Source organism: Rutilus rutilus (genome assembly GCF_951802725.1).
Source record: "Rutilus rutilus genome assembly, chromosome: 5".
Lineage (NCBI taxonomy): Eukaryota > Metazoa > Chordata > Actinopteri > Cypriniformes > Leuciscidae > Rutilus > Rutilus rutilus.
Window position 1 is genome coordinate 34,173,822 of NC_140213.1, and position 13,152 is coordinate 34,186,973.

General features: G+C 37.6%; 1 protein-coding gene across 2 annotated transcripts; it reads right to left on the minus strand.

Annotated features, from left to right (window-relative positions):
- Positions 1–12,521, minus strand: rbm28 (RNA binding motif protein 28). Of its 2 annotated transcripts, XM_084409386.1 has the most exons (20): positions 12,419–12,521; positions 12,134–12,299; positions 11,856–12,023; positions 11,649–11,767; positions 11,478–11,553; positions 11,274–11,366; positions 10,924–10,995; positions 10,738–10,801; positions 10,447–10,655; positions 9,197–9,263; positions 8,929–9,038; positions 8,768–8,844; positions 8,525–8,660; positions 5,698–5,762; positions 4,521–4,676; positions 3,452–3,601; positions 2,763–2,837; positions 2,429–2,661; positions 2,217–2,334; positions 1–719 (listed from the first exon to the last, which is right to left on the minus strand). In XM_084409386.1, the coding sequence occupies exons 2-20, from the start codon at positions 12,249–12,251 to the stop codon at positions 582–584; spliced, it is 2,244 nt and encodes a 747-aa protein (XP_084265512.1). In that variant the 5' UTR covers positions 12,252–12,299; positions 12,419–12,521; the 3' UTR covers positions 1–581. The 2 variants fall into 2 exon arrangements, with proteins under 2 accessions (XP_084265512.1, XP_084265511.1); XM_084409385.1 differs by having other exon boundaries at positions 12,134–12,460.
- Positions 12,522–13,152: the final 631 nt, after the last annotated feature.

A 13,152-nucleotide genomic window follows, 5' to 3' on the forward strand; every position in this document is an offset into this window, starting at 1 on the left:
CAAAATGCTGGTTTCATTTAATTTTATACAGGATTAAAACCACAAGCAAGTTAATTATTTTCCATGCAGTCAACAAGGGTGCATTACATAACTTGTTAAACAAGGGATGACAGGAAATGCCTGCTGGCATTTAATTCAAGTACACCTGTTTTCAAAGTTTGAGGAGAGCAGTTAAATAATGACACCTAAAATAAATGTTGGCGAAGTCCAAGTCCATATTGACAACAGCTGACGACTCATCCTGTCAACAAAAGCTCTATCTTTGTAATGTTTAAAAAACTCTCTGTGCCGAAAACAGCAGGAAACATGAAACTTGGCGTGGAACTCTTAATAAACATTTAGTTCAATAGACATCCAAACTAATAAGCTACAAAACAGTCTGTTAAATATTGGAACCATATCTGAATTATTTTATTTCTTTAGAAAAAAATAGTTTTCTGATGCAACCAAGTAATATCACGTTGAAAACTTTTTTTTTTTTTTGTTTGTTTGTTTGTTTTAAAAACTCAGACAGAGCTAAAGTATTAAATTCAGTCCCCAGAAGTTTTCGACATTTAACATGTTCTTTTTCTCTCACATGTTCAGCTGAACCATTTGCCCTTCTTGACTACAGTCTTAGTGTTTGATTTGCCCATCAGTTTCTTTTTGTACTGGTCCACCAAACTGTCAAAGCGAGCATCCTCTCTGCTCTGGAACTTTCTCTTTGCAGGTTTGCCATTCTGAAACAGAATAAATAGACATAAGAATTGTGATGAAAAAAATAAAAATAATAATAGACAGATAACATAACGGTTGAACTGGTGGTACTTAAACCAAAACCTACGTCTAAACGTTTAGTAATGTTTATATATCAGGGTTTTTCCCGGGGTCAAAAATGGTCTTTGGTGGTGGCTGACAGAAATGGTCATCCACACACACAATAAAAAGTACCCTGACCTGCGAGCCCATCTCATATATTATGTATGATCTCTTACCTTGATGTTTGTTTCTTTTTTTCCTCATTGTTTACTAATTATTATTTTGGTATATAGTCATATCAATATTAAAAAGTAGCATTACAAAGTTTATTTTAACAGTCTACTTTTCTACCATATACAATTGAATAAAATTAGCTAACAACTTGCTAAGTTCTGGTTTCACCTCATTCTAGTCTAAACTAAACGATTTGGGTAATTTACTACACATTGTCAATATAAATAACCTGAAAATACTGTGGTTTATTAAGGCTTTTAATTCTTACTTACCACTCTGGCTAAAAGGGGTAAGCACACCTGCATTCTCATTTCAGAGGTGTTCTGAGTAAATTATTATACCGATTCATGAGTTCAGTTTTGGACAGATCAGTTGTTTTAACCAGTCATTAAAATGAATCTGTTCCAAAGAATCATTAGGCGGTGAATCGGACATTAGCGGACGCATTGTGTGCGAAACCCTGTGTTAAGACAACGCGAAAGATTTGTCAACACAAAACACTTCATCACTGGATAAATATTTTTCGTTTATTGAACGTGTGGTTCATGTCAGCTGCACGTGCGTAAAGCTTGTCAGAGAAGAGGCTATGTTTTTTTGAGCGCAATTTACACCCAGCGGTAATTCAGGGGAAAAAAAAAATCTCCTGATGCACCACGTGCAACATGGATTCGGTCATCCAACCTTTTACCATTGTGTCAAGTTGATTTTGATTACCGTAATATGTGCGAGGGAGAGAGAGCAAAGACAGTGCTGCTTAGTTTGAAGACACAGAGAGTGTGCTCTTTGCTCGTTCTCTACCTCAGTTAACATGTGCAGCAGTCATCTACACATCACTCATAAATCATAATAACTGATCAAATAAGGCTTTGGCAGGACAAAAAAAAACCCCGTATATACATACAGCTCTACTGGGCCAGTAGACAAAATCCTTAGCATTGAGCCCTGCTATATTAAAGGCACCTAAAGACAACTAAATGTGACATTATAAAGGGGTTTATGTGAAGATTGTTTTAAGTTCGCTTAAATTAAATGTTGTACATTTAAAATAAACCGTCTTTATGTTGTTTCAACAATAATTTGGAGATTTAATGTGAAATTATTCAAATATAAATAATGGTAGGTGAAATTAATGAAAGGAAATGTGCAAGTATCAATTTAATCGATTGACAGCACTTGTTATATATATACACATATATATATATAATATTTTATATATAAAATCTCTTTTTAACTCTTTGACTTGCCTGTTTCCCGATTATGCTGCGTCTCTCAATGAAAGTAGACATATTTCTATCTTTCCTGCTGGGCCCTTTATTCGGTTTCTTGGGTTGCACCATGGGTTGTTTCCCTTTATCGCGTTGCCTGAGGAATAGTGCGAGGGTCATTGTACATAATAGACTTTTCATGATTAATTAAACAGTACTTGTTTCAATTTCACATATGCAGTGAGTTGTACCTGATCTTTGGGCCTCTATGCGAAGGCATATGCAGAACCTTCTGCCGTTTTTTGCCATCCTTCAGTTCTACGTGCTCCACCTCTGATTTGGTCATAAACCCGGAGTACTGGTTTTCTTGTGCCTTCCCCTGTTTATCAACATTAGCCGCATTTCCTTTCCGCAAGGGACCTTTCATCTTTCCTGAAGGATGCTGCGGCTGCCCTCCTGTTTGGCTACTGTCTTGTTTGGGCAGCTTCAATGGAAAAAGCACATAAAGGACTCAATCGAAAAAAGAAAAAAAAAAATTCTTTTTTATTTTGGGAATTCTTTCTTTAAGATGCAACCAAGCCTCACCTTGCTGTTTTTCAGACGAATGGCTTTAAGTTTCAGCTTCTTGCCATCCTCCAGAGAGAACTCCGCTATGGGTCTCTGATGGGAATGACACAGGAAAACATTCACACTTCAACATTGGTCTTGCTCAATCTTCAGTTATTGCTCAATGCTAAAGCTTTTTCCAATTTATATTAAGTGAAAGAGCCATGAGTCTTAGCCACAAAAGTGAGTGAACAGAACGATTCATCTTATTTTTGAGAAGTTACATTCAATACAGACCAAAACACATTCCACTGAGCGTCGGAGGAATGAGTGTTTATATGACGTGTGGAAAGATTGACAGACAGGCACATGGCTTGATTTGTTCGTTCCTTTGTCCTCATTTGCAAAACACTAAAGGTCCACTGCTGTGAACCTGGCACTGAAGCCCTTAATAACAGGCCCTCAAAGTGTGTTTACACACCAGCAAACTATAGCTCACATCATCTAACATCGTCCCAAAACACATAGCTGAAATACTTCTAAGAATTAAGACAGTCGCCACAGTGGCCTACTTCTCTTTCTAGGAACATTTTGACTCGATAGAACAACAAACAGGCTATTAAATAAACAGGCTATTAAATATCCCAGTTTTCTTTCAAAGCTCCCAGCAACCCAAATCAGGCTTTTTGTTGGTATTTGAATGACAACAAAAAGTTGTGGTGGTCTACCTTTTGAGGTCCAAAGATGTCTGGGTTGTTGTTGAGGTGACGAAGGGCCTGTAAAGCCTGTTCATGTGCTAAAAACTCCACAAAGCCGTATCCTAGAGATTTACCCATCACCTGACCCCGAATAGGCTTCTTATCATACATCACACGACACTGTAGGTAATATATACAGAGAAAGAGACAATCAGGAACATGAATTTGTTACATGAAAAAGTTATGCCATAATAAAACCTAAATTAATTTATTTCTTCTGCTGAACAAAAAAGACGATATTTTGAAGAATATGGGTAACCAAACAGTTGATGGGCCTCATTGACTTCCATAGTATGGAAAAAAAATATACAATGAAGTCAATGGGGTACATCAATTGTTTGGTTACCGACATTCTTCAAAATATCTTCTTTGGTGTTCACCAGGAATTCATATAGGTTTGGAACAACTTGAGGTTAGGTAAATTATGACAAAAGTTTCGTTTATGGGGGAACTATCCCTTTAACCATACAAGCCTGTCTCCAAACCCAACATCTTGTTTGCTTTTAATAATTAACCTACCATGTCGAAAAGACAAATTTATTCAAGGTTTTTAACATCTATCTTTCTGACATGCAAAATGATAGGCAGAGGGAGAGATTCTATCTGGCTAAGCTTAGGGTTGTCACAGAGACTGGTTAATTTCAGTGATATCTGTCAGGTCGTAATGACATTTTGTGTGTGCCATTCCTCAAAATGTAAATAAACAGCCCTAAATGGGCAAACCTATTAAACCTATGGGCAATCAAAAGGTTGTAGGTTAGAACCCCCCCAAAAGCTGCTCTATGAACCATTGTGCCCTAAGACTTTTTAGGAGGACTGTTCCTGAAAAGTCAGCTATATGACTACTAACAAACTAGACAGTGAAACCTCCTGATCATACCCAAATAACATAGTCCTGCCCTCTAGTGTTACCAGGAAGAACTGCGAGAAGACGTCTCTTTTCAACATTGCTTAATTTTGGTTTGCTGTTAATTGGTGTTTAAAAGGTTTTTTAATAACACTGGTTTTTTTTTAAATGTATTTAAAGTGTGTGCATTACCTCAGTGATGCGGACGCCTTTACCACCAGCAGCGGAGAGGCAGAGCTTGCGAAATTTAGGCTGATTGACGCTCTTAGGCAGGTTATGGACACGCAGCCGTGTTTTAGACACATACACATTAACGTCCCTTAACTTTGCCCTTTTCAGCTCATCAAACTGACAACACACAAAAAACAACAACTGTTAATCAGAAAACATGCACAAAAATACTTTTTGGCCGCCTTTACACCTGGCATGATCATATGGCAGATACCTTTTTTTATCTGCCAAAGTGATGGAAAGCATCTTGAAATCAATGCTTTTATTTTTGATTTGACAGCAAAACTGTTAATGCAATGTAACATATGAAAGGGCCATTTCCCATTTAATGTAAGAAAATGCATCAGATGTCTAAAGAATAAAAACAAAAAAATATAGACACCAATATAGTGTGGATGTTGATGCTAGAATTATTTATTTTTTTTTACTCCTGAATGTAAATATGAGGGAAACAACTGCAGTATTGATTTGGATGTATTAAAATCAGCAGCGTTGCTGTTAATAGACTATTGAGAATCCTTTTCGGTAACTGAAATAAAGCTGAAATAAAATAAAATAAAATATAAATATTAGATGAAAAACTTAAAGGAGCCGTATGTAAGACTGTGGCCAAAACTGGTACTGCAATCACTTTCAAATTACTGTAGAGTGGTGTATTCCCTCCCCCCTGACTCCAGGTTGCCAGATAGGCTGCAGGATCCAGCACGAACGTTTGTAGCTGCAGCTGTGGTAACTAGAGCTGAGCTGGCAACCCGGATGCCGAAACACTACTGACTTCGTGATTGGTAGATAGGTGGAGGGTGGCGCTTCAGGCCAAAACACAACATGACAACATCAACATCAGTTGAGGGCTGCAACTTCACTTTTTAAATGACAATATCCTGGCCGGACTACTGTTGTCAGTGATATAAGTATTTGAAATTAACATGATTTCTTAATGTCTAGTGACATATCAGGGCCATTTTATGATTAATTGAAATACATTTCTTACATACAGCTCCTTTAAGCTTAATAAATTTAAGCTGAAATACTAAAATAACAAAACATAATTAAAATAAACATTCACTGAAACTTTATAGAAATACTTCACACAAAAAAACTAATAAAAATCATTTTAAAAATCATTCTCTGCACTCACTCTTTTTCTCTTGGCCATGTCAGCTTCTGAAACTCCCTCTGCTGGCTTGGATCCAGGACGAATCACTAGATAAAGTTCAAGAGGTAACAAGTTAATCCAGGTGCACATGTTAGTTTTGGACCCTGTTTACACCTAGTATTAAAATGTGTTCTGGTCGATCGGATCAAAAGTAGATGAGTGAGACATTCCGGTTTAAACCTGGTGTTTTAATCCCGTATTTTTTGTCCACTTTTAACCACTTCTGTCCTGATATTTTTGAGGTGAGGGTCTATGAGCAGGTAAATGTTTGGGCCTTTTCAGATCTTTCAATCTAAAGGACAAAATAAGCTTGCACGCTTTACATACGAACGCAAAAGGAGACGCCGGAAAAAACATCCGGAGAGCAGCAGCTGGACTACACGCCGAAAACCACGCCGAACGTGGTGAGTGCGTGTTAGAAACCAGAGAACATTGTGCTTGCTAGTGTTATTCATCTTCAAATCAAACTTAGGTCTCCAGCTGACAAAGTTTAAATCTGTCTAGTTAGCACACTTCCCATAATCTTTACACAATAAGTCAGTAGGCAGAGAGCAGGCGGTCTTCTGTGGCTGATCGAACGCATTCGACCACATGACTGTCTACACTACATAAGCAATTCGGTCAAATTCGTTTTCTACTACCCTTGGAAGAGCTCGAAAGTGGACAAGCTCAAAACATGTTAGACCCCGTTTACACCTGTATTTAGTAGGGGTGGCACGGTTCACAAAACCCACGGTTCGGTTCGTATCACGGTTTTAGGGTCACGGTTTTCGGTTCTGTACGGTTCTTGTTGTTATTTTTTTCTTTTAATCTTTAACACTCCAAAAATTTACTTCAGCATATGATATATAGCTTAATTATCTATTTATTTATTTATTTATTTATTTCATAAATGGGGCGTGTTTGCAAAACGCAGCTTCTCATTTCCCATTTCGAAACTAATATAGTGAGTGAGTGAGCGGTTACCGTGAGGAAACTTTCAGTGGCCCTGGAGGTCCATCCATCTGTACTGTAGTGAGAGCTACGTGGGCTGTGTCGGACAGTTCTTTGTCAATAGGCGTAATTTGCGGGTGGGACATGTCCCCACCATTTTTTGCCGGGTCGATATTGTCCCCACCACTTTTGAAACATCTCGCGGCACGGATGTACCAATACAAATAAATAAAACATCTCCAGTTAACTAGCAAAGTATTCGTTTCATTCGTTTGTTAAATAAGAAGCAATCTAGCGCTGAAATGTGTTTTTTTTAATCAAGTGATCAAAGTGCTCGTTGCCGCTGCGATCAGTGGCGCTGATACAGTGTTCTCTTGTGGCTCGCGCACACGCCGCACGGTCTTCACTCGGACGCGCGCTTCAATCCGTTGAGGAGACTCTCTATTCTTTCCGGTGAAATAACAAAACAAAATTCACACAAATCTGTCCCTGCTTGATATACAACCACTGATAAACAATCGGTTTCGATGAAAAAGAAAAAAATATATATACACGAGTGCGGATTAGATCTCAGAACCTTTGACACGCTTGGCAGAAGTTCTGCCACTGGACCATTAAAGTACAAACGTGAAACAGTCGATCTATGTATTTATTCACGTGAAAAAACGACATATAAAAGTAGATCTTATTAAATGTCTAAGTAAACCCAGTGCACTATTTAAATCGTATGTATTATTCTACATACATCTGATTTATGATTTAGTATTGTATTAGCACGGCCACGAGGCTACATTGCGCATGCGTCGAACCGTGCGACGCACACACGCACCGAACCGAGACAAGCGAACCGAACGGTTCAGATGTTTTTTCATGTATCGTGCCACCCATAGTATTTAGTGGCGACCACCACTTGTGATCAGATTGACGAAAATGTTTTTTAATACCAGGTGTAAACAGGGCCTGTACTGTTATTGCCGAACTAAAACAAAGCTCTGTTAAAGGGATAGTTCACTTTGAAATTAATTTTTGATATGTTTTAGCTTACCTCAAGGGCATCCAAGATGTAGGTGTCTTTGTTTCCGCAGTAGTTTCAATTTTGATATTTTTAGGTCAAACCGTTCTTGTCTGTCAGTCATATAATGCAGGTCGACCTGATGGTCATTGTCTCAAAACCCAAGCACAGAGTCCAAATTAAAACAATTCCCCATCGTCCAAATGAAACAATTCCCCATCATAAGTACACATTGATGGCCTAAGACACGAAACGAGCGGTTTGTGTGAGAAAACGAACAGTATTTATATCGTTGTTATCTCTTGAAAACAGCACACGTCCAAATGATCTGACGGCGCCGGCGGGTATAGATATATACATAGATGTATATCTATGGAACGATAGATTGCGATAGAACGATAGATTGAACGATATATTCATTGGAACGAAACCGTAGCCAAGGCGACATCTATGTATATATCTATACCCGCCCGCGCCGTCAGATCATTTGGACGTGTGCTGTTTTCAAGAGATAACAACGATATAAATACTGTTCGTTTTCTCACACAAACCGCTCGTTTCGTGTCTTAGGCCATCAATGTGTACTTATGATGGGGAATTGTTTCATTTGGACGATGGGGAATTGTTTTAATTTGGACTCTGTGCTTGTGTTTTGAGACAATGACCATCGACCTGCATTATATGACTGACAGACAAGAACGGTTTGACCTAAAATTATCAAAATTGAAACTACTGCGGAAACAAAGACACCTACATCTTGGATGCCCTTGAGGTAAGCTAAAACATATCAAAAATTAATTTCAAAGTGAACTATCGCTTTAATGGTCATTTGACTGGCAGCATTGTGTGACTGGCTTTACTTACAGCCCTCTCTGGCGAGGTAAAGGTTCCTGGTGCCTGTGTGGGTTTTCACTTTCTTGTCCTTTAATTTTGCCGCATCTTCTCGGTTTACGGCTGGCAAAATGTTCAATCTCCTGCCGTCAACCCTAATGCCACCAAACTGAAATACACATATGCATCAGCACAACGATCCGATGTTTACTGGTATAATATGTTGAAGATATAAGAACAGCAACTCTTACTAAAGCTGCAGGACAGTGAACTCACCTCTTTATCATCTAGAGCAGCAGCAGCAATACATTTCTCTGCCGCTTCTTTACTTTTGTACTGAGCAAAAGCACAACCTAGAAAGATAAGTAGAGAGACAGAATTACTATGAATACTGTACTTTATTCCATACAGGCCAAGGTTTTGGTGATTGAAAATACCTTTTGAATGTCCAGTGTCTGAGTTCATCACCACACGTACGTATTTTAGCTCGCCAAACTGCAACAAAGCTTCCTCCAAACCCTCTTCATCTGTGTCAAAGGACAGATTTCTGACAGAACCCAAAATGAAACAAAGATATGACAATGAAAATATGAATTTCTGTTTAAACAATGGTTTATAGACAGCACTGCTTTGTAGTTTGATAAAAATGTTCGACTAGTAAACAAAACAGATCTATACAACAGAACTTCCTTATATGATTCTCACCTGATGAAGATGGTTCTTCCCTCAGTCACATCTGAAGAAAGAGGGTCTCTCTTCTTCTTTGGAAGAGCTGTGGATAGAGATTTACAGAGAGTCACAGTGTTGACAGACACATTACATGCATGATATGACATACGCGCGTTTCACACATGATCAGTTGTGTATGTACGCTCATTGTGCTTTCACATATGACGCGTCCGCAGTGCACAACTGATCCACGGCTGTATACCACAAATACAATTTTATCCATTATTTTTATTTCAAATTCAAGCGTTGTTCCTGAAAATGCTTTTTCAGGAGTGTGATTTATTAAAAAATTTTACACACTACAGTTATACAATAGACGCAATCACGTTTTAAATGCACAAAATTTAAACAATGTATTCAATTCATTACATCTTTATAGATTTTTATATTAAGTTGCTCAAGCAAGTGCTAAAACATTTAAACATATACGAATTATAAAAAAAATTCCCAGTTCTTCTATGATAATATGAATATTTGTAACAGAAATAATGATAATGTGTGGTTGAAAAGCGGTTTCATGCTTATTCATGACAACTGCTCTCTCAGCTCAGCGCCGACAGATTTGAATGTTCCAGACGGTGCGATTTTGCACATTTTAATATACACAGGCGAATCGTGTCATTTAAGAATGAGATTGTGTGGGTGTTTGAATCGAGATCGCAATTTTTTAACGATTAATCGTGCAGCTCTAGTTACAAGGTAGTATCAAAACACTTTAAATTAAAACTTACAATTGACAAAAACAGCCAACTCTCATGCTTTTTCTTTTGTATTTAAATCATTATACAAGAAATCCTGCGGGTCATAGAAAAACGTTCTCTACGAAGACACGAGTGCCATCCATTATGCCGCTTTGTTTATCTAAATGCGAGTTAAGGTATACTTTTCCTTGCTTTACTCAGGGTAAAAAGCCATGTGTTGACTGTGAAACACAGTAGACTTTAAATATATGCATTTATGATGAAATGACTTCATTTTCATGTCAATCCATGTTCATTTTGGCCACAAACAATGCACTGTTACAGCAAAAATAGACTTGGTGCGGAAACGATCACTGCACTGCTGCATATATACATGATCCTGGAATGCATTGCCGGACAATGTCTGCGAGAAGTGTGAATGCTCTAACGTGTTAAACATGGGCACATAAATATATTGGTATTGCATACAGATTGTGTGAAACGGGCTATAGGGTTTTTTTTTTCTATGAAGAAAATTAATCATACAGTCACTTTTTCCCTTATTGTCCTCGTCGTAATCATCGTCATCATCGTCGTCGTCGTCTTCGTCATCATCATCATCATCATCATCATCGTCTTTAGGTTCTCTGGCATCACTATCTGTCTGCTGAGATTCATTTTCTGCATTGTCGTCATCCTCTGAATCGTCCTCTTCCTCTGACTCGGAGACATCCTTCTCTTCCAGTGCTATAGACCTTAACACGAGAGACCTCGTTTTAAATTTAAGGAATTCACCTAAACACACATTATCAGATCAGTTACATATCCAATACTTACTTTTTCTTGGCACCTTCATTCCCATCAGTTACTGCACCTTCCACATTCTCTTCTTTGATAGTTCCTGCAAGATATCCATATACACTTCACTAAAAAAAAAATCTAGACAGTAGATGCACTTTCAAAGCTTTTTACAACCACATCCACATAAATAAATAATGCAGTGAAAATGACAAAACGAATTACCAGGCGCTAAAGCTGATTGGGTGGCGAGATACTTGTCCTTTGGAACTGCCCAATCCACAGCCACCTGTCTGTCTGTGAGGGACGAATAAGACGCATTTTATTAATAATAATAAAAACCTGGCAGAGCCGACATAGTTACAATTCATTTTCTGATTCCAGATATTTCAAGATTTCTTTAATAAAAACAATTGTTATTTTGGGAGAAAACGCTTTTTTTTTTTTAGCATAGATTGTTTTGAAATTTCATTAATGTTGATATTACATTAATGATAACAATGTAAATAATTTGATGTCATGGAAGTTTGCTGAAGCACTCTGCAATGGTGTGTTCAGTGTTGAGAAAGACTCACCTTTGATCTCCTTCAGGTTCATCGCAGCAAGAGCTTTTCCAGCTTCTGACATGTTCTTAAACTGTACAAACGCAAAACCTCGCTTCTTCCCATCTGCACAAACATGATGCCATAAAAACCAACCAAAGTGGATGGCCGTATGAGAAAACATCATGTAAAAGAGAATAAGAAGAGATGTGTTGCACATGTTGGTTAAAGTTTTACCTGATTTTAAGGGAATCTTGGTCTCAAGCACAGTTCCAAACTCGGAGAAGATCTGCTTCAAATCGTCTTCTTCACACTGCACATAAACCGCACAAGTGTAAGAGGCAATGTCAAATGTCAAAACTAAGCATTGTTCCTTTAAACAACAGATTTTAGTCAACTTAACGTTACCTTAAAACTGAGATTTCTGACGATCAGCCGAGCTTTCAATTTTGTCTTTTTTATGCCTGTAAACTTTTCAGGACTTTTGGTTTCTGCTGATTTCTTAGGTTGCTCTGTAGCTTCTGAATCTGCATGAACAGTTCAGAGTCATTTCTTCTTCCAAATATTAAGTAAACACAATCCATGATAAATAAAATATATGCATGAAGATCTAACCTTCTTCTGGTTTCACTTTCTTCTTCTTTTTCTTATCATCTGGTTTTCTCTTGGCTACAGTAACAAATATATTCTGCTTCTCATACTCCTTGACTTCTTTTATGGCCCGCTGTCCATCTTCTTCCATAGAAAACGTCACATATCCAAAACCACGACATTTCTTAGTCTCTGTAAACAGCACGAACACACATACAAAACGTTCATATTTCATATAAATACTGTTTTACACATGATCTCACTTCATATAAAATATAAGGATTTAATTAGTAAAATCTTACCTCTATCACTGACAACGAAGCAGTTTTTCAGTGGTCCTATCTCAGAGAATACTGCTGACAGACGATCATTGGTGGCTGTTTCAGGTAATCTCCTGACAAATAAAGTAACTGCGGGCATTTTCACCACGAGTTCAGCTCGACTGCTCTTCACAGCCAGCAAACGTCTCTAAAAACAACAATGTTGATTACTGATTATGACAAATGCTGTTACATACAAGTCGCGATAATATTAAGGAGGTCGTTTAAATGACTCAAGACAGTGCAGTAATAATGCACGTTTCTCACATGTTTCTGCTGTACAGGAAGTTGTCAAGAAATTCTTCGTCTGTTTTGGACGTCGTCAAGGTAGCACTGCGCGATAAGGAACAGTGTTGACTCCTGCTGGTCTGGAGAAGCATATGTTCGAGTAGGTCTTTTCCAATTTTTTTTTTTTTTTTTTTAACAGTCTGGTCTTTTCCAAGCACTAATAGGGCACAGAATCACCATAACGTAGTCCAAACGACTCGTGTGCATATATATCATAGCTTTGTGCGAGGAACAAACCGTTACTCACGATAATAGTCAGGGAAGGTAAGAACCGGATCAGACTCTGATTCGTGAACAAATCTTGCAAATCAGCATTCTGATTCTGATAAACTTATATATTGATTGAATTATTATTTTTTTCTTTCTTTATTAAATGCCAGTCACATTACAAATAATAAATATGACAACAGTCCAACGTATATATATTAAAAAAAAAATATTGAACAAATACTACAAATTGGAAAAGAAAATATACAGTATAATAGGCTAGGCTATAAAATAATAATACAAGTAAAAATAATATAAACAGAAAAATTTAAAACATTTTCATTGAGCCATTTTTATGGCGGTTTTGCGTCACGTTTGAGGTTGACATCTTTAATTAGGCCTAACGTTTTTGCGTAGAAAAGATTTGTCTTCACGGAAGAAACAAATAGCCTAAAAGTTGAAGTTTGTAATGAACACAAGCTGTGCAAAGACAGAACTTTTTTTGG